This window comes from Phalacrocorax carbo, chromosome 10 (assembly GCF_963921805.1).
Source record: "Phalacrocorax carbo chromosome 10, bPhaCar2.1, whole genome shotgun sequence".
Taxonomy (NCBI): domain Eukaryota; kingdom Metazoa; phylum Chordata; class Aves; order Suliformes; family Phalacrocoracidae; genus Phalacrocorax; species Phalacrocorax carbo.
In genome coordinates this window covers 18,099,669-18,125,226 of record NC_087522.1, presented here as the reverse complement: position 1 = coordinate 18,125,226, position 25,558 = coordinate 18,099,669, and the positions used below count along the sequence as shown (strand labels likewise).

The window sequence follows — 25,558 nt, the reverse complement described above, 5'->3', positions numbered from 1 at the left end:
GCTGTGCTCCTTCCCCGTCCCTCCCCAGGCACCCCAGTCTGCCGTGGAGGGAAGGGTCTCCTCTCCCACCTCGGCAGCCCAGAGGGACCCCCTTGCCCACAGAGGAGCAGTCTGGTCTCATCAAGGCTCAGAGCAGAGGCCCTGGAGAGATGCTAGGAAAAGCCTTTTCCTCAGCTGCGCCTGTGTTCCTGGTGCCCAGTGCCCGCGGCTGAGCCTGCAGAGACAGAAATAGCCGTGGGAGAAGCTGCTGCAGGGAAAAGGGAGAAGGCAAGGGAGGCGGCACGGCCCCAGGAGCTGCAGGCGCTCGCGGGGAAGGTGGCTGCAGGGAAGCAAGGAGCCCCTAACCCCAGTGGGGACAGGCACGCAGAGCCACGACTTCCAGGGGCACAGGAACAGCCAAGCCTCCTGTTTCCCCCTGCCCACGAGCTCCTGCCAGTGACATGGGGACCCACCACCTCCCTCCCTGTCTCTCCCCACTTGCTGGCACTTGTTGCAGAGGCATCCACATCCCCAAGCACCAATGAGCCCCAGGCCAGCCCCGAGCCTTGCCCCACAGGACTGGGCTTTAGCTTTTGCCCTAAATCCCTGTAACTGCCCCCAAACTGGGTGGGCAGCGCAGGCCCTTGGGGTCTCCTCACTTACACCACAGCCCCGGACTTCGTGCAGCCCCAGCAGGGGCAAGGAGTCCTGCTCCCCAGGAGACGCAGGACACAATGTGCAAGCGGAAGGTGTGTAAAAATTTATTTTCATGTAGAGAACAAACCTCCTAAAACGGTATGGCTTTGCCAGACCTGGACCGGTGCCAGGAGCAGGGTCAGACCACCAGACGAGGACCTGGCTAGCAGAGCCAAGTGCGGTGGGCTCGGGCATGGAGAGGGGATAAGGAAACACCAGGGAGGTGGCCCTCGCAGTGCCATAAACCATGGGCCGGCAGCGAGCATGATGGCAGCTGGTGCCTGACGGGCAGAGCATCCCTGGCATGGACCCCCTGTTCAGCCAGCGCTGGGGACCGGGCACAGGCAGAACGGGGGCACCACCCTATGACTGCCCCAGTAAGAAATGCTGGCTGCCACCCAGTGACTTCTCAACCCCCTCACTGGCTCCAGGACACAATAATAAGTTTAAACAGACAACATACAGAAAAGCAGCTCCAGCTGTACCTTGGTGCTGCCCGGCAAGAAACCTACCCTGAGTGTGCTTGAAAAGCCTAAGAGCTAGTGTCACTGAGCCAGGAGCTGACCTGGGCTCCCCCCTGGCAGGATGGGAGCCCAGGGCTGGGTGTGAGCTGAGCCTGGAGGCCAGCACAGGTTGGCCTCGCTCTTTGGGACTCGGAGGCAGGGACACTGTGGGACTATGGCCCTGGATCTGAGCTGGGCTGAAGTCACGGCAGCTGCCCAGCAGCTAAGGCTGGCTCAGGTGCAGGTAGGGGACAGGGGAGGAAAGAGCTTCCAGTTGTACTAGGAGATGCAACACCCAGAGCCAGCCTCGCACTCTGGGACAGCCTCAGTGCAGCCAGAGCCCCGCGGAGGGGACAGCAGGACAAGGGTTGTATGCCAGTATATGGCATGGCACCAGCTCAGCCATGGCACTGCCAGGGAAGGACTGTGGCCTGCCCTCAGGAAAGCAGTGGGCACCCTACAACCCTCCCCAGCTTACCAGGGCTCCTGCGAATACTATACTGGTGGCCAGGGCAGGGGTGGGTAGGGATGGGCCATGCAGGGGAGGAGGGGAGATGGGCTGAAAGCCTGGCACGCTGCAGGACCTAGTATTTTTGCACAGGAACAGGAGAGAAAGGGCCTGGGACAAGTCCTGGGTATCACTCCCTCCCCTTGCAGCCCAGGTCTGGGGGCTGTAGCCGCAGCATCTCAGCCAGGGCCAGGAGTGGCCCCAGAACACAGGGGCTTAGGGGGGTTTAAGTGCCTGGCCCTCCATGGCTGCCTTTCCAGTGCTGGCAGAGGGAAACAGGCCCTGGGGATGGAGGTGTGCCTGGGGGGCTGAAGCCATGAGCCCATTGGACAGCTCTGCTGCTGCTGCTGGAAGACCCAGGGGTTCCAGGAGTGTTGCCCCCCAGAATTGAGGGCACCAGCACAGCCCTCTGGGGAAGGCATGTGCCTGGCCCAACACATACTGAAACACTCACGTTAGCTTAAAAACAAATGTTAAAAAAACATTAACAGAATAAAAGATGGGGGTAATCCTCCAGCTGCTGGTGAGGCAGAGCTGCCTGGCCGCTGCTGCCATGGCTGGGCAGGAGCCATGTGGGCAAGGAGGTGGCACAGGCCGGAAGGGTTAGGCTGGCCGGTGCCAGGTGATCTATCCTGCTGGTGCTTGGAAGTCCGGTTTCACTGGTCCTGAAATTGAGGCTGGGGGGAAAGGAATATTTCCCACCAGGGACCACCTTGAGGCAGAGCCCTTCACCAGGGTGTCATTCAGGAGGGAGAGGCTGGTGTCATGGAGGGGACGGGGTAGAGAGCAACTCTCATTTGTTCTTGGCTAGCACACGGTACAGCGTGAACCCTACCAGAGCAGTCACCGTCGCCCCCAGAGCCACCCGGAGCCAGAAGGACGCAGCTCCCAGCTCCACAGCGTTCAAGTGGCTGCAAGGAAAGAGAGAAGAGGCCCATGAGCAAGGTGCACAGAGACTGCTGCACAATTGCCAAGCTCCCCAGCAGCCCGGAGTGCTTCCCGCCCAAGCAGGGAGGTTGGGCTGTCCCTCGGGGGATGGACAGTGACCATGGCATGGCTCCAGGCTGGGGGATAGAGCTCAGTTGAAGGCAGAGAGCAGCGAGAGGTTCCCCGGCCCCATGAGCCAGAGCACCCGCTGCCCAGCATCATCACCAAGCCAAATGATGGCTCCCCGTCCTGCTGGTGGGACGGATGTGACTTTACCCTCCCATGGTCTGGAAATAGCACACCAACACCTAAATAATTAGTATGAGCAAGGAGGTATGTATGCTCCTTTCTAGGTCAAGCTGCTTTTACAACCCCAAGTGCACCGAGACCCAGAAGCAGATGCAGGTGGAGATGCTGGCACAGCCAGTGGCACTGACCTAAGGGCAGGAAGGGAAGGGGCCCAGTCCTGCCCAAGCGTACATGTTCCCTTCCTGAACACATGCTGTCCTGCATCAACATGCTCCTCTCCGAGGAGGAAAGACATATCCATTATTCATTCTCCACTAAATCAGGGGAGAACAGCCAATCCCTGTCCCTCCATTACGCTGTTATTTATTTATACCACATACCCTAAGATATATTAAGAATATTTAAATTTTAATACTGCAGAGGGAAAAAAAAGTGTCAGCTCTAAAAATAAAGTTGTTTATTGAAAAGAAGCTAGGGGGAAAACCACTCACTAGTAATCACATCCTGTCTTCCAAAGCACCCACATGTTCTCCCTGGTCGTCATTGTGCCGACCCCCAGCTTTCAGCCCTCTCTGCCCCTCAAGGAGTGCGATGCCACACGCAGACACGTTCTCCTTATCAGATGTCCCATTGCCGCCCGTGACCGGCCTGGCTGCCACCCTACCCTTTTACCCAACCCCTTTCACGTGCAGTTCCTTCCCAAAGGAAGGCTGTGTGAACAGAGGTCTCGCTCCACTGACCTGTTTTTCACTCTGATCCACCTCATGAGGAGAAAATAGCTGCCACCTCCCCTCTGCGGGCCTTGGCAAACTAGGCTGGCTACTCCCCTTCAGCATTTTTTATCTTAGGCTTCAAAAATAAAAACTCCTGTGGCAGGATCTATCTAATAAATCTGCCGGAGAGACACACAAGGCAGAAGACAGCCTCCATCCTCTCCGAACAGGGGAAGAAGCAGCCCTTTTGTTTTAATTACTTGTATGAGCAGATGACCCAAGAGCTAGAGAGAAACCAAACCAAACGCAATGCAGTGGAGGCAGGGTTCAGACGCAGCCCCCCTCCCCAAGCTCTGCTCCCAGCTGAGAGTGCCCTCCACGGGAAGGATACTAACGGGAAGGTGGCGGCAGTGGCCAGCTTGGTGTAGATGGTGGTGCTGGGTGGGCCCTGGCTGTGGCAGGAGAAGAGGAAGGGTGGCGCGAGGCAGTGCTTGTAGCAGAACTCGGTGGGGGAGAGCCCGGGCTGCTGACTTGTTTCTGGCAGGTCTGTCTTGGAGGCCACGAAGACACATGGGATCTGGCTGTCCATGTAGTGCTGCTACAGAGACAGAGAGAAGTCCCAGTGCAGGGTAAGCGACCAACCCCTGGGAGATGTGGGGCTGCCATGTAAAAGCTGAAGTCCCACAGGGCCCTGCCAGCTACCTTATAAATACTGGCACAGTAGCTGAAGGATCTGGGGTCGCTCAGGTCATAAATGAAGCAGGCGACATCACAGGCTGTGTCTGACGGCTTCACAAATTTCGTGTCGGCGCTGACCTCATACAGCTGGAGCAGGAGGGGAAAGGACACGCGGCATAGCACCATCTCAAAGAGATCTGTGTGCTGTCACCAGCACACAGACTATGCCAGCATGACCACAGCCACAGCCCAGCCCAGGGGTGCCAGGATGGCACTGCAGCAATATGTGGGGACACAGCCCAGCCCTGCTGTGAGCCAGACACAGCAGTGATTCCCCCCTCTCCCTGACTTACTATAAGATACTTTTCCTGCCCGTTGACCTGCACCGTGTTGATCGCGTAGGAGGATGGCTCTCCTGGGTTCCCCCTCTGGGCCTGCCACCGATGAAAACACCATCTCAGACAGCAGGGAACAAGGGCAGTGCATGAGGAAGGTGGAGCATTTCACGCTGCCCTGAGCCCCGTGGTGTAACAGCCACCCGAAGGCCAGCCGGAGCCTGCCACGAGATGCAGGGCCATTCATAACAAGCAGGAAAAGCCAGCATCACCTCAGGGAGATATGCCTGCCCAGGAGAGGCACAGCCCCTCCAGATCCTTGGGACATGCAGAGGGAGTGGGCCCGCTGCCTTAGGTAAAATTAAAGATGCAAGAGCCACAGCAACTGGCACTGCTGGCACAGAGGAGTGCATGAAGCCCTTTGCTGGGACGCTGGGGCCTGGCCACCGGCAGGGAGGTGCCATCATGCGGCAGACCACTCAACAGCCTTATGGCTCTGCCTCCTGCTCCACCAGGATGCCCTGCCACAGCATGGCTGGAGAGGGGAGCAGCCACTCACCGCGAGGCTCCTGCCGAGGAAGGCCTGCAGGAAGGTGGACTTGCCTGCGCCCCTGGCTCCCAGCACCTTGCAGAGGAAGACGTTTCTCTGGGTCTGGCCTTTCTCCAGGTCAATCCTCTTCTCCCGGGTCACTGGCAGGAGAAAGGCTCGGTGAGCAAGAGGAGGGGCCTAAGTCATGACAGCAGGAGAGGGCATGGCCGTACCCGTGAGGGCTTGTGTCTGGGAGTCCTGCTCCGAGAGGATGGGGTAGCCCAGGTAGCCCAGGCACTCTAGGCAGTGCCGCACATCCAGATAAGCCATGAGCCTGGAGAGACAGTGCACCGGGAAGCCAGCAAGGTCAGCAAGGGCTAAGCAATGTGACTAAAGGCAGGGGAGAGGAACTGAGCTTACGTCCACTGGCAGAGGAATCCATGCAGGGAAAGCAGGCCTTTATCAGTGGTGCATACCGTGTTGTAGAGCTCGGGGCCCCAGGGCACGCAGGGGAAGACACTGAAAAAGTTCTGCAGCTCTGTGGGGGAGAGGGCTCCATCCTGGTCCTGCCAAAACACAGGGAAGTCAGCAGCTGAGGTAGAACACAGCCCTTGCACACACCAGCAGCTCTCTGCAGCCACCCCAAGCATTGTCAGGGTCCAGAGAGGGTCCCTGGCACACAAGCCACCCTGCTCACTGCTGCAGGATGACACAGGGATACTTTCAATGGCAGAAATCAACTGCAAGCAAGGCTAGAGCTGCGAGTGTGCAGAGAGCCTGTGCCCCAGGGACTCCCATTGCTGCACAAGAGACAGGCCAATTCTGCTGTGATTGCAGCTGGAACCAGTGCCAGCGCTGCTACCAGGGTGGACCTGTCCACACTCATGCCACAGCCCTGAGCTTCTGTGGGGGGCCAGCCACCCTGCAGCAGCCTGCATCGGTCCAGTCTGGCCTTCCACGCTGCAGAGTAACTGATCCAAGGTCTCTGTGCAGCCATGAGGCCACGAGCTAACCACATGCCAAGGCAGCACCTTCAGGCTGGTGTGCCACATGGCCATGCCACAGCGGACCTGCCTGAGCACACAGGGATGCACATTGACCCTGTGCTGCAGTTCCCTGTGGTCACAGATCTGCCATACCCAAGACGCACATTAACATCTGAATAATTAGACTGAGCAGGTGCATGCAGATACAATACATCCCCTTCTCCCACTCTCCAAAGAGGCAGAGTATGGCAAAAATCAGTTGCTTTCTCTCCCTCTCGCTGGCCTGGCACCCCCTCCACAGGGCTGGCAGCCGTGCAGATGCTTGTGCTTGGTCCATGGATGCAGGCCAGCAGCTGTGCCCACTTTCCCTGCCACCCTGCGTGCTGCAGCCAGGCACTACATGGGGCTACGCCAGTGTGATGTTAACTCAGACCCATCCCCTGAAGGCCCAAACTTTACTGTCTGCCCTTTGATGAAGGGTAGTGACTGCAACCCCATGCCCTTGACATGCTGCTGCCATCAGACTATCTACAGCTCGCTGTGACCACCTCCTGCACTCAAATCCTCAGCAAGAAGCTGTGAACGGAGTGTTGCGGCAGAGGAAAGCCCATCACTGGCACTATGTCTGCTCCCAGGAACAGCGGGGTGGACAGGAGAGCAGCTACGCCCAAATGTGCAGGCATAGGAGACCGCATCCCCTCCCCAGGCAGCCCTACTGCGTGCTGCCCACCTTGTCGTGCTTCTCAAAGAGCCGCTGCAGGAACTGGTAGCCTAAGTGGTTGAGCTCTGTGGAACAGCCAGGTGGAAGGCGGAACCTGTCAGAAGAGACATAAATGAGCCTCCTCAAGCCCTTAAAAAAGGGCAGTGTGTGAGCGGGTCTTCGGCCAAGCCAGATCTCACCCAGAGCACACAGCTCCCCGCTGCCCCCCTGCTCAAGACCAGTGGTATTCCTTGACACAGCCCCCGTTTTGTGAGGAAGCCCTTGAGGGTGCACAGTGGCATCTCCTCAGGACATCTGCACTGCCCAAGCAGCCAGGGAGATGATGTAGCCCTCACTCTGCCTCATGTCCAGGGCTTCAGTAGGGCACAGCACTATCCTTGGAGGGCTTTCCACCTGCATGGGCCCTGTTGTCTCCCTGCACAGCCTGTCTGAGGAGAGGATGGGGCAGCTCACAAGCCAAACCCTTTCATTACTGCCAGATCACCACCTCCAGAGTGGCAGGGAGCAGAGAAGAGACAGCAGCTGCAGAATCAGCTGGGAGGGCTATGATGACAGCTCGCGGCTCCTGACAGATCCGTTCTGCCTCAGCTCAGGCAGAGGCAGAATACCCTTCAAAAACCCCTTGCTGATGTCAAGAGAAGTCAGGGACAGGCCTTCATTCCCCAACTCCTTGCCGGCCTACATCAGAGCCAGCAGCACAGTCAGCAATTCCAAGGACCACTGTATTTGTCACCAACCCTGTGTGTCAGCCCCTGCCTACAGGGGGAGGTGAGGACCATGACGTAAGGGTGCGGATTCAGCCTCAGCTGTGGAACGGGGTAGACCCCAGACTGCAGAAAGGAGCCAGCAAAAGTGCTGGGGAGCCTGAGTTGCACACCCTGGGGATGTCACACCCTGCCCGCCCCACTCCATGGCAGGATACGCACTGTGGGTAGAGATAGTCATCCATCAGCTCCAGCTCGTCATCATACCCGAAGCGGCGAAGGATGGTCCAGGTAGTCTCGTGCCGGCCCCTCTGGATGAAGAGTGTGTTGAGGAAGAGGAAGCCTGCAGGAGAGATCAGGCAGCTCAGAGACAGTGGGGCCAACTGAGCACTCAGCCTCAGGGATCCACTCCTCAGGACCATGCTTTTCCTGGGAAAAGAAGTTGCTTGGACGGAGATCTCTAGTAGCCGCAGAAGGCTCAGGCTTGCTTTCAGAAGAGGGACTAACTAGGCTTGGAAAGCATGCCAGAAGGCTCAGCCCAAGGATGGGGCCCCTCACAATGTGCTGAAGATGGGTCCCTCCACCCCTTGCTGGGAAGTGACATGCAGCCCTTGTGCTGTTACCGTTCAACGTCAGGCCGTTGTCCTGCACCCCATCTGTGGTGTTCTTCCACACAACCATCTTCACATCCTCCAGCGCCTGGGGAGCCAGTGGGTTTCCAAAACAGGACTTCTACCTCCCAAGAGAAAGAAGGTCATTGTCAGCAAAGCACACAGACAGTACAAGCCTCTGTCTCACTAGCAACTAGCACCCCTCCCCTGGCAAGGATATGGTGTTTCTAGGAGAGAAAATCCACCCAACTCAGGGATGACTGCCTTAGACTTTGAATAAACCCCTGTTCTAAAGCATCCCAATAACATATGATTCTTAACATCTCTAGAGCCTGCTGCTCTTCCCACTGCAGAGCAGACTCGAGCCAAGCTTCATGAAGATGGAAGACCTGTGGATCCCCATGTGTTCCGAGATGCACCCTACAGTGCTTTAGCTGTGCAACAGCAGAAGTACTGAATGCAAACAGCATGGCCATGTCAGGAGAGGGGCAACCTTCCTGTCTGGTATTGGATGGAAAGGGGACCCCACAAGGGCCTTCCACAAGGGACTGGGGAGTATCTCAGCTCTGCAGCCAGCCCTACCTGGAAGTAGTTGAGTTCATCATCACTAAGGATCTGGTTGTTATCCTGGTCCGAGAGGTTGAAAATCCGTGTCAGGGCTCGGGCACACGCAGGTTTCAGCTGCAAGGGACCAACCATGGTGACAAAACAGGACACCATCTTCAGCCTGGCCCTTCCTCCTGCCTCCTGAAACCCTGTGCGCAGAGTGGTTTCCTTCCTGCACCGGCTGGGAGCATGGTCCAGCTAGGCCAGTACTACATCCACCTTGGAGGTGGGAGTCAGACGCAGGATGGCCCACAGGGAAGGTTTCTGCTGGACTCTTCCCATCATGGCTGCCACATGGTCTGGAGCATGAGGGCTTCTACCACAACATGTCCCCACTCCTTGCAGATCTCTCTGGCCTGCACAAACTCAGCTGGCCACGCTAAGCATGGGAGATGATTGTTTCCCCCTCTTGGCTCCCCCACTGGGAACCGCTTTCCCCTTCTGGCTGCCTTGGCCCAAACTTTCCACCCGCCTACCCAGGGGCAAAAGCACAGCACCAGACCAGAGCGCTGTGATGGGAAGGAGACTCCGCCAGGGGCTGTGAGCAATGCTTCCTACCTGCTTCTCCTCTGGGTCATAGAGTGGGGCAGTAGGATGCAGCACAGCTTTCTGGGCATAATAGAAGAGCTCGGAGATGTTCTTGAGATTCTTGGCAGAGCACTGGGGATTCAAAGGAAGAGACAGCCCTGTGAGCAGGGACAGGTGACAGGCTGGTAACAAGGGGCAGAAAGAGGATGATATGAGCTCTCTGCACTAGAGAAGTTGTGCATCATAGCACAAAGCAATGTCTGTCCACCATTAGGTAGAAACAAAAGGGAAACCGCCTGCTCATGCCCTGACTTTGCTGTGCCCATTCCACAGCCCCAGAGGCAACAGGGGCTGCACCAACACCAGTTATCGCTAGAGAGCTGGAGTGGGCAGACACTGAAATCTGCTCCCTGTGAGGAAGGCAAAGGTCAGAAAGCCTAAAGCACAGGCCTTCAAACCCCAGATAGGGGTACTTCTGCAAAGAAACATTAGATCTCCTCAAGCACAAAAGCTCCCTGGCTCATGCCAGACAAGCACTCCTACCCCCCAGGGAGGCTTTGCAAGCAGCCCCCAGTTCCCTCACCTCCACGCAGGTCTCAATCTCCGAGAACTGGTTCATGATGGGCAGGATGACATCCATGGAGCTCCCCACCTGCAGGTCAGACTTGTTTCCCACTAAAATAATGGGGATCCTGGGGAAGAAAGACAGTGTCAGGCAGCACGAGTGAGGCCACCCCTCTCTTGGTCTTGGCCCTGCCCCAGCCACGCATGTTCCCAGGCAGCAAGCTGGGGAGCCTCCCCACCCTCCTCCACAAGGACCACAGCAGCTTTCCTGCCTCCCACGGCTGGGAGCATCCATCTGGAGAAACAGACCGCCTCATCCTGCTTACGCTTTCACCCAGCAACAATATGTTCAGGAGCCTTCTGCGTAAGCAATCCACACACAGATTGTGGCTTCTGTGCTCCCTTACTCCATTGGCAGCCTCCTCTCCCTGCCTGGCTGAGAAGAGATCAAGAAGGGGAGGAACCTCCTCCTGTGGCCCCCTGCCTCAGCTCAGATTTGTGAGGGAGAAAAGCCCCCATGTCCTTCTGCCACAAGTGGTCTAGCCACAATCCACAAAGCTGGTTTGATCTGAGCAACCTCTGAATGATGCAAAGGTGGTAGGGACCCCACAGTCTCCAGAATCCCCCAATTCTGCACCCATGGCCCACACTACAGACAGTACCTGGAGCCCTTTTCAACTCCCCCATTCACCATGGGGATCCACTTTGTGCGAATCTGAAAGAAGAGCACAGGGAAAGGCCTGTCAACATAGCCTGGGGAGGGAGAGGCAGCTCCCAGCGCAGGCACCGTGGCAGTCAGCAGGGCCCTGCAGCCATCTGCTCCCCGGCATTCCCCTGCACCAGCAGGCAGAGCAGACCCAGGGATACTGGATGCCAGCAGGAGGATGCAACAAGCCTATTGCCCCCCAACACGTGAGGACAACAGCCAAGGTGGGAGCAAGCCTGGGCTGTGCTCAGCCTGCCTCTGCTTGCAGGGTTCTCAAACCCCAAATCCCCAGAGGGCTGAGGGGCACCAGTACCCACCCACACCAAAAAGCCAGGGCAGCTGGGAAGGACCCAGTGCCGGGAACCCCTTCCCCTCTGGTGCTGCTGCTGGAGCGGGGCTGCTCAGGGCTCTGGTGAGGGACCTGTTACCTTCTCGATTGTGGCCTCCTTGGTGACATCGTACACCACGCAGACCACGTTTGCCTGCAAGAGAGCAGCGGCGGTGAGTGAGGGTTCCTGTGGCGCACCCACTGCAGTGGGGAGGCAGCCTGAGCCCAAGGCACATCCCTGCCATAGTTGCAGGCCAGCCCTGCAGCCAGGCAGCTCCAGCCCCAAGCGCTGCCGTCATGCTTGCACTGAAACCCGGCAGTGGCAGTTGAGCGCATGTGTGTACACAAACACACGTACGCACGGCCTTCTGACAGCAACGACTCAGCCGCTATCAGCACGAGCTCTACAATGGGCTGCTCAGGGCAAAGACTGGCTCCTCTGCTTTGGGAGCTGCCATGAGCACATCTACCTCCATGTCTGACACCCCACTTCCCTGCTCCCACACCTCACTGTCCCCGTCAACAGCTCTGCCTGTGCCCCACGCTGCGCTGGTGGCTGCTGCCCTCCTCCCCTCCCCAACCCCGTGCAGACAGTGCTGACACCAATGCTTTATTTGAATCGGACAGGAGGGATCACTGGCCCTTTCAGGAGAGAGTTTAGTGCTAATCCCAAGGACACACAAGGATTTAGGCAGGATTTCCTGGAGCCGTTTTAAGCCTCTGTATACTCTTGCTGTCTGAGTGGAGGGAGCAGGACTCCTGCGGCCACTGGCCCACCTCCTTGGCTGTTAGCCACTGAGGTGAAGAGATTAAATAGGTTTGCTCATGTGAGATGCACAGAGGAGAGATGGTTTTATTGCCTGCAATTAAGAATTCTCTGTGCAGAGCTGAGGCTAATCCCAGGCCAGAGAAGAGCAGCTGGGCCCACCCCAGCCAGCCAGCTGGATTATTCCTTCACGGCTGCTCTCAAGGATGTGGGAGCCCTCGTCCCTCCCTCCCCAGCGCTCCCGGGGCCTCCAGCTCCCAGACCAATTCCTCTGTGCCACTGCTTCATCAGGCAGTCACAGGGACCTAATGCAGGGAGCAGGGGGGGTCTTGCCCAAGGTCAGCAACTGCTTCTCCCCTCTTCTGAGTCTGTCGGGAACATCCCAAGGCTAACAGCACATGATCTGCTCAGCAGCCTCCACCTCCTGGTGGGCAGTGAGCTGCCACCCACCGCTCTCCTTCTGGAGGCTCCCCGGAGAGCTAGGACAAGCCACATAAAACAGCTTACAAGACAGAGGATTAAACACATCTCTAAACAAACTGATAGCATTAATCCACAGATAACCAACAGCCTGTGCAACTCCAGGTGCCTAATGGGGAGAGCAAGCGGCCATGTGTCACTCGCCAGCTGCAGAGCTACAGGTACCCCAGGCTCCTGTCCCACAACACCACCACCCAGCCCTGCTCACCTTAGCAATCTCCTCCTGCAGCTCATCCTCTGTCTGCTCCGACTCTGGACAGGGAAGACAGCTGTCACCAACCAGCCCTGACAGTGGGGACCCCTTCCTGCTCCCCTCAGCTGGGCAGAGAAGGGCAGAAGCAAGGCGGGACAGGGCCCTACCTGAGTAGTCCACTATGTGTGTGGGGACCTTCTCGGGTGTGACATCAGCCGGGATCGTGATCTCCTCCGCGCGAGGAGGCACCTGCAAAGCCAGCCGACTCCATTCCAGCCAGCTGTGATGAACACAGCTGAGAGGATGGGTGACAAGGGACTTCAGATCCCCACATGGCCGCTGCCCAGCACCCTCCCTGACAGGGTGGGATGAGTTCCAAACCATGCATTGCTTTTGGCCCACCAGGCTGCAGCTGTGGCTTGGCTTGCTACAGTTCAGCCCTTGCACAGCCAGTGTGCCCGCAGTGAAACTTCTGACTGCCTCCTGACACTGAGCCCTCCCTCGAGACACAGCTCCTGACGGCGCTCAGTCCTGCCAGGGAAGCCAGCTTTCAGACAAGTCAGCGCTGCTGCCCCCGCTACAGCTCTGGAGATAAGCCCTCAGCACTCCCCCAGCTCTCCAGCCTGACCTCTTGACAGCTGGGAGAAGCGCTAAGCTGATTGTCTGAGATTTGCTGCAAAAGCATGGGAAGGTGTGTGGTGCTGGTCCTCCCTTGAGCCCCGGGAGCTGACGCTTCCCAGAGCAATCGTCACAGAGAGAACCATCTGCCCATGGGCAGTGGGACAAGGTATCCAATGGCCAGACTGATCCTGTTTCCCCATCCAAACCGCGATGGAACAGCGAGCCACCGAGCCAGAGGCTTCAAGGGGCACACGCAGGCAGGCTGGATGCTGCTCCTTGCAGACAGTCCAGCTAAAAGCACTAAGCCCTTCTCCAGACAGGCACAGAAGGGCAGGGAACACAGCTCACCTGCTTCCAAGGGCTCTATGCTGGTGCTGCCAGAGCGAGGCCAGAGCTGGGGAACAAAGGGTCATGCCAGAGAGGGCATGGCTAGGCCCCATGGCATGCTGTGCTGGTGGATGCAGAGACCCCCAACTGGCCACAGCAGCAGGGAGTAGGGCCCTGGGAGATACCTACACCCTGCCCAGGGCAGACGGGGCCCCAAGGCAGAGATGAGAGAACAAACTGGAGAAAACACCCTATCGACTGCAGTTCTGTGTGGTCATCACAGGTTTAACTACATCCAAACCAGACCTGTGGCGGTCACCCGCCCCCAGGGAGCTGCACCCAGACACCTCCCAGACACCCCCACCTTGGGCCAGTGCTGCTAGGACAGAGCCCAGGACAAGAGCCATCTCACCATTGAGTGGCGGGGCAACCCAGCAAGGGGAGCCCGGGTCCCCCCCCTCACCTCACGCTCACCTCTTCAGGAAACTCCTCGCCCACTAGAGCCATGATCAGGGATGTCTTCCCCACCTGGGCTAGGAAAGAAAGGGAAGACGTTGGCACCAGCCCAGCAGAGCCCGAGCGAGACGCTCAGAGCCAGCGCCCGGCCTTGGTCTGGCCCGCGGGCGAAGGGGAAGTGGGTGCCCTTGTCCTGCGGGAAACCTCTGGGCAGAAGCCGGTAAAGAGGTATGAAGCCCTTCAGTGGTGGGGAGCTCCGGGGCTGCTGGGGCGGAGAGGGTGCGGTAAAAGCCCACGGGAAGGGCCCCGCCCGCAAAACCACGGGAAACGGGAGCCCCCCGGGGCTGGCAACGACCCAGGAAACTGAAGCAGGGAGCCCAGGGCCGTCGCGGACGGGGGGAACATCTCCCGCCCCGTCGCCACAGTCCCACACCCCGCCCGGGGGCGGGGGCCGCGGGCGAGCCCGGCCGCCCCCGCCGGCGGGGCCCCCCGGCGCCCCACGGGCCCGCCCCCGGCGTACCCCCGCCACCCGCCTTACCCTCCCCCAGCAGGAGGATGCGGACGTCCCGCTTCATGGCGGCGCCGCGGCCGCCGCTCCGGGGGCCGTTCCCGGGGCCGCCGCTTCCGGCCACACCAGCGAGCGGCGTCGCAGAGCGGCGCGGGCAGAGCGGCGCCCCCTGGCGGGCGAGGGCGGCGCGCACCACTCTTAAGACGTCCCCATTTCAGCTTTCGATGTTTTATTAACAACAACAAAAAAACGAACGGAAAAAAAACCCACAGCAAACGGCAAATCCGCAACCGCTCGGGCCTGGCCTGCGGGCGCGCCGGCCCAGCGACGCGGGGGCAGGTTGTGGCTGGGGCCTGGTTGAGGCCTAAGCCGGGGCCCTGCCCAGGGAGCCGGGGCCGGGCCCAGGGGACGCGGCCGGCCTTCCTCCCCCGCTGGAGGAGCACCGCTGGCCCAGGGCGCTGCCGGCTCAGCTGCCTGGGAGCTCCCAGACGAGGACGGCGCTGTGGGAGGCCGTGAGGAGGCGGTGGCCGGAAGGGGCAAAGCGGCAGAGATGGACAACGTCGTCGTGGCCAGCGTAGTCCTGGGCGTCTCTGGCAGGGCAGCACAGCAGCCGCAGGAGCCGCTCTGCAGGGAAAGGAGGGGGGCTTGTCCCTGCCGGGAGCATGGTTCACCCCCACCGTCGATAAGCTGGGTGATAGGGTACAGCTTCTTGCCAAAGCAAATGGGCAACCGACAGCGGGTTGTGGGGAGAGCGCGTGACACGGCAGCTCCATGCTGCACGTCAGACCGCACACTGCGGTAAGGAATGCAGCAGCATGTGTTAGTGCAACTCTGCTCTCTTACATCCCGCCCCATAGTGCCCAGCCCCAGGCTCAGCAGTTGCCCCACAGCACTGAGGCAGGTGTGGAGTTCACCCTGCTCTCAGGGGCCGCTGACAGAGCGGGGAGATACAAATGACTATAGGAGCAAGGTGCCCCTGACCGGAGAAGGGTGGTGATTGTTCCCATGCTGGGGGAAGGTCCCATCTGCTTCCTGGGCTGTAGCTCACACAGCCACAGAGCTATTCACTTGTAAGCAGAGATGAAGGCAGCCTGTAACCCCAAGGAGTCATTCAAGTGATGAGTCCTGCTCACTGACAAACAGGACTGGGATCATGCATCTTGTTTCTAAATCTATGTGTTCCTCAGTGCTTTCTCCTTGCCCGATGCATACCCTGCCCAGAACAGAGCAGCTACCCCCAGTCCCAGGACCCACAGCTCCCAGGGTCTGAGGACATGGGGTGGTGTGTGTGCACATCTCTCTTGTTTAAAGGAAAAAAGGACATTGGTTCCCCTCAATCACAGGAAGAACAGGAGATCCCTACCCACAGAAGGTAAGATGAGGCAGCAGAGCCCACGCCACCCTCTGGTACTCACCGCCAAAGCCAACAGCAATGAGGTGTGCTGCAGGAGACAGGCTGAGCGATGTGGCGAAGTAAGGCAAAGAGATCTTCTCAACTACCTGCACTCCAGCAAGAGAAACACACCAACATCTCAGAAATGAGTGGGCAGGAGACCAGAGCTGCTGCAGTGACAGTCATTAAGAGGGTAAAGGGCTCCTCTCAGAGGGGAGGTTGACAGACGTACAGCACCTCTCAGAGCTCGGAAACCTGCCAAAGGGATCGACTTTCCAGAGGAGACTCAACTCAACAATTTGGAGACTATTAGTGCTCCTGAAAGCAAATGCCTTCCCCTCCTGACAGACCAAAAGGCAGCAGGGCAGCAGCGGGGACTGGCAGCCTGCTCAGACACAGCCCGAGGCAGGGGTAGGTCCCTGCTACTCACTGGTTACCTGGGCTGGACCCAAGAGTTTCTGAGATGAAAAGCTGTTGCCCTGAGCAGCTGCTTGCCTGATCCCACCCCACCCCACAGACTTGCCTTTACGGACAGGGCAGCACTGCTTCCCCCCACCGCACCTTGTTTGACCCGGCCACGGCCCTGCAGTGGCGGAGGAGTGCCTGTGCCACCCTGGCAGGGCATGAGTACCTGTTTCTTGCACAGACTGTAAAACAAGGCTTCCTTCTGCATCCCAAAGCCCACGTAGACCAGAGTACCGGGTTCCCAAGGGCAGAAGGCAGCCAGGCTGGGCGGGAGGCTGCTGAGACCCTGGTGCAGAAAACCAAAGGGAATAAATTTGAGGGTAGCTTCTCCAGCCTGACCCAACACAGTGGGGGACAAAAGGAGAGCAGAGAAGGATGCCAGCCCTTGGGTTGCAGGTGTCCAAGCAGCAGGAAATTAGTATGATGGGGGCTTTTTCTCCCCTCTTGCATTGCCACCTCAGAGGTGGTCATGGGAAAGCAAGGAGCAACTGCACACTGCCATGGAAACCTGAAGCAAATTGTTTACTGTCACAGGAGAGGGATGCATGAGGGTCCAATAGGTTGAATTTCCACTGAGGCATTATTCCTATGTGGGCTTGAAGGTGGCATTGGGTTATGGATTAGTTCAACACAAGAAAATAGGGCCCAGAAGACAACTCTTTAATACTTTCCCAGTTCACTGTGGGGATACCTGTAGCAAGTTTCCTTCACGGACAGCAAATCTGTCATTTTGGAAACAAACAGAAGAAATGTTGGCAGAACCCAAATGCTTTGTGGGCCTGAATGGCGCTTGGTGCTGAGGGTGGCAGGCTGAGGCACCACTGCTTGCCCCCCGCCAAGGACCCAGCTCCCTTCTGCATGCCAATGTCACATGTACTGGGGACAGTCTCCACGTCCTCTCCAATACAAACCCTCCTCCCCATTCTAGCAGGTGTCCTGCTGCCCAAATCCCACACCTGGGTGGGAGCCCAAGTGTTCTGCAAAGCATCACAGACACACAGGGCTGGAGTACTTGGCTCTATGAACCCATTGCTGGGCTCCTGCCTCTGAATATTTATGCTCTTTGGGAGTGTCAGGTTAGCAGCATGCTCATAATTAGGTCTCTCTTCTGTGTGCTGTGCTCACGGCTGCCTGTGCTGTTTTGTGTAGCACAAGGGTGTCGGCTCTTTGCAGATGCAGTTTTTGACTCCTCACTTACAAAGTTGGTGCTTCCTGGCAGTTAGGCACTCCTATAATTCCTGCTGCCTTTCGACATGCAAGAATGTGCATTAACAAGATATTCTATGAGCAGCAGAACTAATGAAGATGACTTTCCTAAACACACACTCTCTTTGGCCCTGTCCCGCTCAGAGCCTTGAGGCATCCCTCCTCCAGCTCAGCGAGTGCTGTGACCCATGTCACATGCAGGCAGAAGCTGGCAGGCGCTATGCTCACCTCGGGGCCAGCAGGAGCAGGGAAGCTGAGCCAGTCAAGGAGCTCACACTTATCCTTCAGCCAGTCGGAGGCCCAGACACTGACCCGCCGGTCCAAGCTGGTGGCCAGCCAGAGCTCACTTCCTTCCACCCCAAAGTCACGGTACTACGGAAGATAAATGCAACACTGTGACTCTGGCAGTACAGAAGCTTTAAAGAAAGCTGCCACTGGAACGAGCGTGGGGCAGAGGCTTGTGGGAACACAGGCCTAATGCCGTAGGGCATTAACGCCAGGATTAACCTTCATTTGGGCAGTGCTTAAAGTAACTTATCTCAATAAAATAGGACAAGAAAGCCATGGTACCAGAACCAGCGGCACGCTCTGGACTGAAAGCCCCAGCAGAAGGGTCTGCTGGTGGAGGGGTGAGCACCTGGTCTGAACAGCACAAATCTCTTCCCTGGAATGCCCTCCGGATTGGCACATCTCGTAGGGGAGAGTTTGCAGGTGCTCTGTGTCCCCTTAACAACATCCTTCACCGAATACTGAGGAGGATCCCCTAAGTCTAGAATTACCAGGGAACACAGCCTTGCAGCGTGAATGACTTTAAAGTCTGAGAAATTAAGGCAAAATTATTCTCATTTCTGCTGCACAAAGGAAAAAGACTCTCAGTGAAGGGAAGGACAAAAGAGATGCTAAAACCATCACACTGCCACACAACCAAGTCCCTCCTAGCTCCACAGAGGAGCAGTACAAAGAGCTAGCTACACACAGGAGGCCAGGCTGCCAAGGAGCAACACAGGGAAAGCACACTCGCTCCTTCCTTGGGGCGCAGGGGCTGAATGCTCACAGCCTGGGCTGCTCTCAAGGGGCACTGCTCTCCAAGAGCCTGCAGCATGGGCACATAGCACATCTGTGTGCAGGGTGTCTGAAATAGCCACAAAACATGCCCCCGCCTGCCAGCACAGCCTTACTTGGGATCGCACCTGCAATGCCTGCGGCTTTACCCCACTGCTAGAAAAACTGAACAGAAGTTACTGGAGGGGATGAGGGACTGAAAAGGAAAGGCAGGGTACAACAAAGCAAGCTCACTGACTGACCCAGCCACACTGCTGCTGCTTCCCATAGCTGTGCAGTGACAGATGGGGAACATGCTCCTGCACAGCGCCAGGGCGAGGGTGAGGTCTCACCTGCTTCCTGGTACACTGGAGAACAGTGATGGGGGAGCCTTTGTGGTCAGTGAGGATGCGGATAGTCATTCCGGTGTGAGGGCTGCTGACAGCCACAAGCCCATCCTTGTCCCCCGATAAGATCATTTCTCCTGTGGGCAGAGGAGAGAAAAAGACACTTCTGGTAGAAGAAAAATCCTATAGGAGAAAGGCCCAAGACTGTGGGAAACCACTGTCCCAAAATACTGTGAAAGGCTAGGAACATCTGAGTGAAGGACTGGGTAAGATGAGATGTCTCAGAGACACCCACTAAAACACCACACTGAAGAAGAGCCGCTGCAGATTTTAAGCAGGAAGACACAAAGGAATGCTTCTTGTACCCAAACCCCTTTGTATACCATTGCTAATATACCTCCTGTTTCCTATTTACCATATTTTCAGCTAGCAGAGCTACCAAAGCTTATTGATATAAGTTATAAATAATATTATTCTTATTTAATAAATTCTGTGGTAATCTGGCCCCAGGTTTTTGGGCAGGTCACCAGCACGCAGAGCGGCTGGAGGTCAGGGTAACCCAGGCACAACGAACCCACACTTCCCAGAGCAGCGTCTCCCCACTGTTGTAACAGGAAGCCTCACCGTCTGTGGAGTAGGAGATTGCTGTCAGTGCAACGGCATGGGGGTGCATTTTCAGCTCCATCTCTGTCCTGGAAATGCTGAACACACGGATGGTGCCATCGCTGTACCCTGCTGCTACATGCTGGCTCTCAGCTCCCCATGCAATGACAGGACAAGGCTTCCAGGCCATGCACTGGCAGCTCTACAAAGGAACCAGGGCAGAGACCCAATGACACAGTGAAGAGAGCAGGACTGTGCAATCAAGTGCATTAAAAGCTCCACCTGCAAGTATTTCTCCAGTTTTAATCTACCCTGCAAGGATGCAGCAGTCTGTGCAATCCCAAGCAGTGGACTGTGCCCTCTACCAAGAGGAAGAGATTGATGTACCACAAACGATTACCTGGTTGAGCACCTGGAACTGTACCACCAGCTCCATGCTGCCCAGAGTCCAAATCCTCACGCTGCCATCTTCCCCGCACGTTGCACAGTGAGTCTCATCAGGACTGAAGCACACTTCAGTCACCTGCAGCGAGAACAGAGATGGGGAACAGGGGCCGTACAAATGCCACAGCCTAGACGACATCAGCTCCTCTGCCCCTCTCATCCCCCAGGGCCCCTCTCATGGGAGACACCAGACAAGACCCAGATATAAAGGAAGGTGGGGTGGTTTTGTGCTTAAATCTTGGGCTGATAACTAGGCTTGTTATGGAAACCAGTATACCTAACCCCAAAGGTAGGACCAGGCGCTATGCAACATAGGTGTAAGTAAAATACCTTTTCTTCTATCATTTGAAATCTTCTGTCTGTAGTATAAAGATACCCCAAAGCAACAGCAAAATTCAAAACAGTCATTCTTCACCTGAGTGTTTTTGGTTTTGGTTGTTTTTTTAATGTTTTAGGCAAAGAAAACAGTATCCAATATGGTAGTCCAGCTAGCACACAGAAGGCAGGCAGGAGTCACAGCACTCAGGAATGAAGCCTTAGTGATTGCAAACCACATTTTTCCACTCCAGCAGAAAGGCCCACAGCTGCTCTAAGGCTGAGGCTGAGGCTGTTAAACACCTAAGGGTAGAGCGGATGAGCTCAGACATCTTGATGTACACTCCTGAGGGTGCACGTCTCTTCCAGACTCCTCCACGTTGTCCCATCAGCACTAGCGAGCCCTGCAGCTCCCTGACCTCTCCCATGGCCAGACCAGGGAACGCTGCAGAGCCCACATGCCCTTCTCAGGGCCCAGACAGCACATGCAGCGCTCACTGTTCTGTGGGACAAACCACCCCTGCCCAGCACCTCTAACCTTGTTCTTGTGGCCGCTGATTAGTCGGATACTTGTGCTCTCTGTCCAGTTAATGTACCACAGGGTTCCTGCCGTGGTGCCCACAATTCCCATGTCTAGAGAGTCATCAAAGGCTGCACTGACTATTGTCCCATCAAGGGTGATCTCATGTTCTAGCAGCACTGAGCTAGACCTGGAGGAAAGGATGTGAGAAGGACTGGCTCAACTGTTGGAACAGCCACTCCGCTTTCTTTAAAAGCGGTGAGACAAGTCACATGTTTGCAGCTAAATGCTTCAGTTGGGAGATCCTGTACATTGAACAGTGACTGCCATTGCATTTGCACTGCAACCATCTTTCACAGGAAAGAAAGAAAATAAGGGATGCAATAGTGCAAGAGAAGAAACAAAAGGCAATGTATTTTCACTAATTCTATTAAAGGAGTTCCTACAAATCACCAACACAAACTTCAGGCATGACAAACTCCACCCATTTCCAGTATTAAGAGGATTCAGGTACCCGTGGTAAAAATTCAGTAAAAAGATCCAGACAGAAAGAATCAGCAGTCACAGGATGGAGAGGAAAAGCTAAGGATGAAGAGCAACAGAAGTAGCATGGTTGCAGGCAGAGCCGATGTCTGTCTGTGAAAAGCCACCTTTCAGACAGCTCCTGGGAACTGGCAGAGGAGGGGAAGAGTATCTCAAGAGACGGATGCGAGAACAGCAGGGATGCCGGACCCACAATCACCTACCTGGCATCAGGACCTTTCAGCTTCAGCTCCGGCACAGTGGCCACTGCCCACAGGCGGATGCGTTTCGTGTTACTGCCACTCATCAGCCTGTTGTGCCGGCACACCAGCACACCTAAGAGGCCACAGGGGAATGAAGGGCACCCATGAATATCCACCACTTTTGGCTGTCACCCAAGGTGTGCTCCTGACAGCCAGTCTGCTGATTCATTTGGGCAGGGCCCAGGGGTCTTTAACAGCCCAACACCCAGTGTTTTTACAGACTAGAGGTGAACCCCTCAGGACCCTGAGGAAACCCAGGTCACAGATCCCTTACCACCCCATGCATCTTGTATCCAACTCAGCAAATTGGTTTTCCAAGCATAGCTAAAATCAGAACCCTGCAAGCTCATTGCTCTTCCTTCCTAACAAGCTCCCATGGAATTTGTTACAGCCCTGGCAGATGCCTGGGGCACCTGCACCCACCGATCTCGCCCTCATCAGCCTCCCATGTCATGAAGCAGTGATTAGTCTCGGTGTCCCACACACAGATCTGGCCTGAATTGGTCCCACTATAAAGAATAGTGTCGGCACCATAACAAAGAGAGGTCAGCTCCACCAGCCCTAACAGATCCGGGGCAGGGGCCCGATGAACCTGGGAGAGCACATAAAACAGAAACATCAAAGAATATGGTGCTTACCTACATAGGGGAAAAAAAATACCAAACACAAAAACCTCCTCCCTCCTCTCAATTCATGCAGTTAATGCCTCAAATACAACCGAAAACCACTCACAGCCAGCCAACACCATCTCACTAAGAGAAATCGTCAGCTCTCAGAGTCTTGTGGGGAGAGAGCCTCCATCGCACTCATCAGGGGCTTGGAAAATAAGTCAGAGGTGCTGAACAGAAATTTTAAAAGAAGATAAAACAGGTTTACCTTGAGGTTGACATCATCTCCCTGTTGCTCCAACAGCCAAAACATCACAGCTCCCTTCCCCACGCAGGCCAGTTCTCTCTGAGAAAAAGGACTAAAAGCCACGTCATGGACTGGCTCTGAGATACAAGTCGACGACACAAGTTCGTAAGTGCAGGTGTTCCACAGAGCAACGGTTTGATCACTGTAGTCCCCTAGGTAGAACAGGAAAGACAGCAGAAGGAAGGTCAGCAGCCTCAGTGTTTCTTTACATGCTTGCAAGCATACATGCTGCACACACCCATCAACCGTGTCACTTCTTTGTCCAGTTGTTCAGAGACAACTGCTGCAAACACCATCCCAGACATGGACACGGCTCCTTCCACACTGCTGCTCGACATGATGGGTCCTCATCTGAGTTAAGGACAGATATAACTGGCCTGACACTTCATGCTAGAGGTTGCAGTGAATCTGGCCCTGCAGCAGGGTCTGCAGCCAGCATTGAACTGGCCATTGGCTGGCACAGTAGGGATTTCAGCAGGCAGAGCAGGTTTTCTGCTGTTTCTACATCCTTAGGAGCTACTGCCACCTCAACATATGCCCCACACAAGCCCTCCAGTGATACTGTGTGCTCAGGGCTAACAACAGTCTTGAAATAAGAAAGGGTTGCCACCATTGCTGAGGTCAAAGCTGAGGTGGGAGCTGAGCCTAATGGAAGCCATGGTATCTGGGTGGCAGCAGAAGGCACTAGCCTTGGTGAAAGCAGACATCACTGGCTCCCAGACAGCTCTGGAGGACAGTGCTCTCCTGCTGCCTTTCCCAGGCTCCATAATCTCAGAGGGGACTTTCAGCTTTTCTTTTCTCTGCAGCCCAGACTGGAGCTGGAGGAGGAGGGCTCCTCTCCCATGCTGCTCTGTGGAGAGCACACAGCTCTCTTCCTCTCCAGCAGAGCTTGCTTTTTTCCCAAGGGCAGACTCACCAGCCCAGAGAGTGTATTGCCTGCTCCACAGGTCCTCTTTCGTGCAAAACAAGAACTTACTAATTGCATATTTGTCCTTTAAATGTCCCCTGCCACAACAAAACAGACAGCTTGAGTATCCATCTTGTGCTGGCATCGAGGCGCACAGTTTGTAGCCTGGCTACACCCATGCAATTCCACCTAAGCAGCAATAAGAAGTCCAGAAGGCAGCTTTTCTGTTTGGATACTATTTATAGTAACTGCAAACTATTTACACAAGCTTAACAAGCACTAGTGAGCCAGGAGAACACCGTAACTTCAAGAAAAACTGAGCTAGCTGAGGCAATAAGAGAGAACTGTAGGGGAGCTGTAGGTAGCCCAGCATTCATGCCCATGGCTGAGATGCACAGGGTGCATGCTTCCCCTCGAAACGCTGCCTACAGTGCCCTGGAAGCACGCTGAGCTGCGAAGAGAACTTCTGCTGGTGGTCACTCCCCAGAGGACACAAGATCACTTACAGTTTTACATGCTGCATTATCCATTGTGCCGAGGCTACCAAGAACAACTTCATACCCGCGAGCCTGGTACACATCTTGCAGGTATTATACATCTTTCTCCCATGAGCTGTCTACTCTAGAGTGTACTCCTGCACCCACACCTGGTGTTACAGGAATACTCACCTAGGGTAACAAGAAACCTGTCATCCTGGGAAAATGCCATGGCTTGTACTTGCGTCTCGTGATGGAAGAGACTTGCTGTGCAAACCCCACGCTGGACGTTCCAAATGCAGATCTGGCAATGGGAGTCTTCATTCCTCTTTCCTGAGGCAGAGGCAAGAACCTAACAGAACAATACGTTGTCACTGAGACCTTGGTAAGTAGTTAGAGAACAATTCATTAGTTAGTCTTAGCAACTGTTAGTCTCAAATTAAGAATTTGTGGTTGGCAAATTAAAAACTTTGTGAGAACAACCATCAGCTGATGGCAGGAGGGAATGGTAGCATCATCCAGAAGAAGGGAGCAGCCTTTACTGTCACACTGAGCCAGCACAATGGATAGCTAGGCTCCAAAAACGTTTATTTCCATAAGCCCAGGTCTCCATGCCGCAGGCAGAAGAAGGAACAGATAAATGGGATTTTACTCTGTGACATTCCTTTAGCCCAAAGTGACACAGACAAAACCCAGCCCGGGGCAGCAGAAGCCTCTCCCACCTGGGCATCATGGCTGACGGCAAGCGTAGAGATCTCCTCTGCATGGCCAAGCCAGTGATTTTGTGATCCCAAATGCAGGTCTTCAACCACGATGATGCAGCCACAGGTGTAGGCAAAGAAGCCTAGCAAAGGAGGAGGAGATGGGATGTTTCCATGTAAAGGCTTCACATACAGCACCCACTACAAACTACATTGCAATTCAGGAAAATTCTATTTTTTGGTAATACATAAAAGCTGACTTTTCTACACAGCATGTCAGCATCCTTCCCATCAGGTTGAGAGTCGAGTAAGGTCTTGCTTCCCCTAACCTGAGCAAAGCAAAACTGTTGGACAGCCTGGAGAAGGCAAGATGGCCTTTGTGAGAGCTTTCCCTTCTGCTCTATCCACTCAGCAACTGAAACCTGAGTCTGCCCATATCAGCTAATGTTTGCCAATAGCACAGAAGGGTTACTGGATTTTACCAACACAAAGAACCCCTGTGTTAAAGCAAAGATCCCAACCCAACAGCTAGATCACAGCTTGGCTCAGTACACACATCTCCTGCCCCTCCAGAGCCTTCCTGGTGTACCTGTGTCCGGGTTCCACACCATATTCCCTCTGCCATTCCCATTGTAGCCGATCACTGCTTTCAGCTTCAAGACCTCACTGCCAGCTGGAGGAGATAAGAAACTCTGCAAGAAAAATAGACACTGGCTTAAAACAAGCTCTCAGAAGGATGGCCGAGTCAGGTACATTTGACACCCACGTGAGAAAAAGCATGCGTACAAGGACACAGACGTCCTCACACTCCCTACACGCAAATTCATGTCAATACTCACACAATTCAAGTTCAGCACATCAACAGATGAATACCAGAGTGCACACTTACACATAGAAAAGAGAAACTGCACCAGCAAAACCAGGCACAGATGATTTTAGATGGGGCACAAAACAGGCTGGTAGCAACTGACCAGACAATGAACAGCTGCTAATCCTGCCGGAAGAGTTCAATAGGTTTTGCTGACGTGGGGTTGTAGATGTTTCAACAGGAAGCCAGTGGGAGAAAAAAAAAATGCTACCAGGTTGAGGGACAGGGGAGAGAATTGGGGGTGCAAGGTGAGTGTAGCTTTTTTCCCAGCACAGCTTAGCAAAGCTTAGGAAAAGGTTATGTTTCTGTTTTATTATTGCTCTGTTTGTTAACAGAGCGAGAGCTGTGCC

The 25,558-nt window shown here is 55.5% G+C and overlaps 2 protein-coding genes across 7 annotated transcripts in view; both read right to left on the bottom strand.

Moving 5' to 3' along the window:
- Positions 1-716: 716 nt before the first annotated feature.
- Positions 717-14,361, bottom strand: RHOT2 (ras homolog family member T2). 3 transcript variants are annotated; one of them, XM_064462145.1, is made up of 19 exons: positions 14,253-14,361; positions 13,733-13,791; positions 12,478-12,559; positions 12,326-12,369; positions 10,972-11,025; positions 10,500-10,552; positions 9,857-9,965; positions 9,304-9,405; positions 8,722-8,820; positions 8,152-8,260; positions 7,751-7,871; positions 6,834-6,918; positions 5,538-5,683; positions 5,351-5,451; positions 5,148-5,278; positions 4,607-4,687; positions 4,278-4,400; positions 3,971-4,170; positions 717-2,597 (listed from the first exon to the last, which is right to left on the bottom strand). In XM_064462145.1, exons 1-19 carry the CDS (start codon positions 14,287-14,289, stop codon positions 2,480-2,482), a joined length of 1,854 nt encoding a protein of 617 aa, XP_064318215.1. In that variant the 5' UTR covers positions 14,290-14,361; the 3' UTR covers positions 717-2,479. The 3 variants fall into 3 exon arrangements, with proteins under 3 accessions (XP_064318215.1, XP_064318216.1, XP_064318214.1); XM_064462146.1 differs by having other exon boundaries at positions 3,971-4,173; positions 7,796-7,871; XM_064462144.1 differs by having other exon boundaries at positions 3,971-4,173; positions 14,253-14,360.
- A 73-nt stretch (positions 14,362-14,434) lies between these two features.
- The window catches only part of WDR90 (WD repeat domain 90), a 30,480-nt gene continuing 19,356 nt past the window's right edge, over positions 14,435-25,558 (bottom strand). For 2 of the 4 annotated variants that reach the window (XM_064462139.1, XM_064462141.1), the window contains 14 exons: positions 24,930-25,032; positions 24,362-24,483; positions 23,836-23,991; positions 22,218-22,412; positions 21,765-21,933; positions 21,303-21,414; positions 20,575-20,746; positions 19,678-19,800; positions 19,299-19,479; positions 18,681-18,811; positions 17,515-17,658; positions 16,247-16,366; positions 15,638-15,722; positions 14,435-14,873 (listed from right to left, as the gene is read on the bottom strand). In XM_064462139.1, coding sequence (XP_064318209.1) covers positions 14,689-14,873; positions 15,638-15,722; positions 16,247-16,366; positions 17,515-17,658; positions 18,681-18,811; positions 19,299-19,479; positions 19,678-19,800; positions 20,575-20,746; positions 21,303-21,414; positions 21,765-21,933; positions 22,218-22,412; positions 23,836-23,991; positions 24,362-24,483; positions 24,930-25,032 — 1,998 coding nt within the window. In that variant the 3' untranslated portion in view covers positions 14,435-14,688. Of the gene's footprint in view, positions 14,874-15,637; positions 15,723-16,246; positions 16,367-17,514; positions 17,659-18,680; positions 18,812-19,298; positions 19,480-19,677; positions 19,801-20,574; positions 20,747-21,302; positions 21,415-21,764; positions 21,934-22,217; positions 22,413-23,835; positions 23,992-24,361; positions 24,484-24,929; positions 25,033-25,558 lie in introns of those variants that run through there. The other 2 variants (XM_064462140.1, XM_064462142.1) reach the window with 2 other exon arrangements.

What these genes read in the sequence shown, in the direction of transcription:
- RHOT2 (XM_064462144.1), bottom strand. Translation starts at nt 14,289, where the DNA reads ATGAAGCGGGACGTCCGCATCCTCCTGCTGGGGGAGG. An exon ending in GATGACTATCTCTACCCACA is followed by an intron (nt 6,919 to 7,750) that starts GTGCGTATCCTG and finishes CTCTTCTGACAG; the next exon opens with GTTCCGCCTTCCACCTGGCT. An exon ending in GCCACTGCCGCCACCTTCCC is followed by an intron (nt 2,598 to 3,970) that starts GTTAGTATCCTT and finishes CTTTCCTTGCAG; the next exon opens with CCACTTGAACGCTGTGGAGC.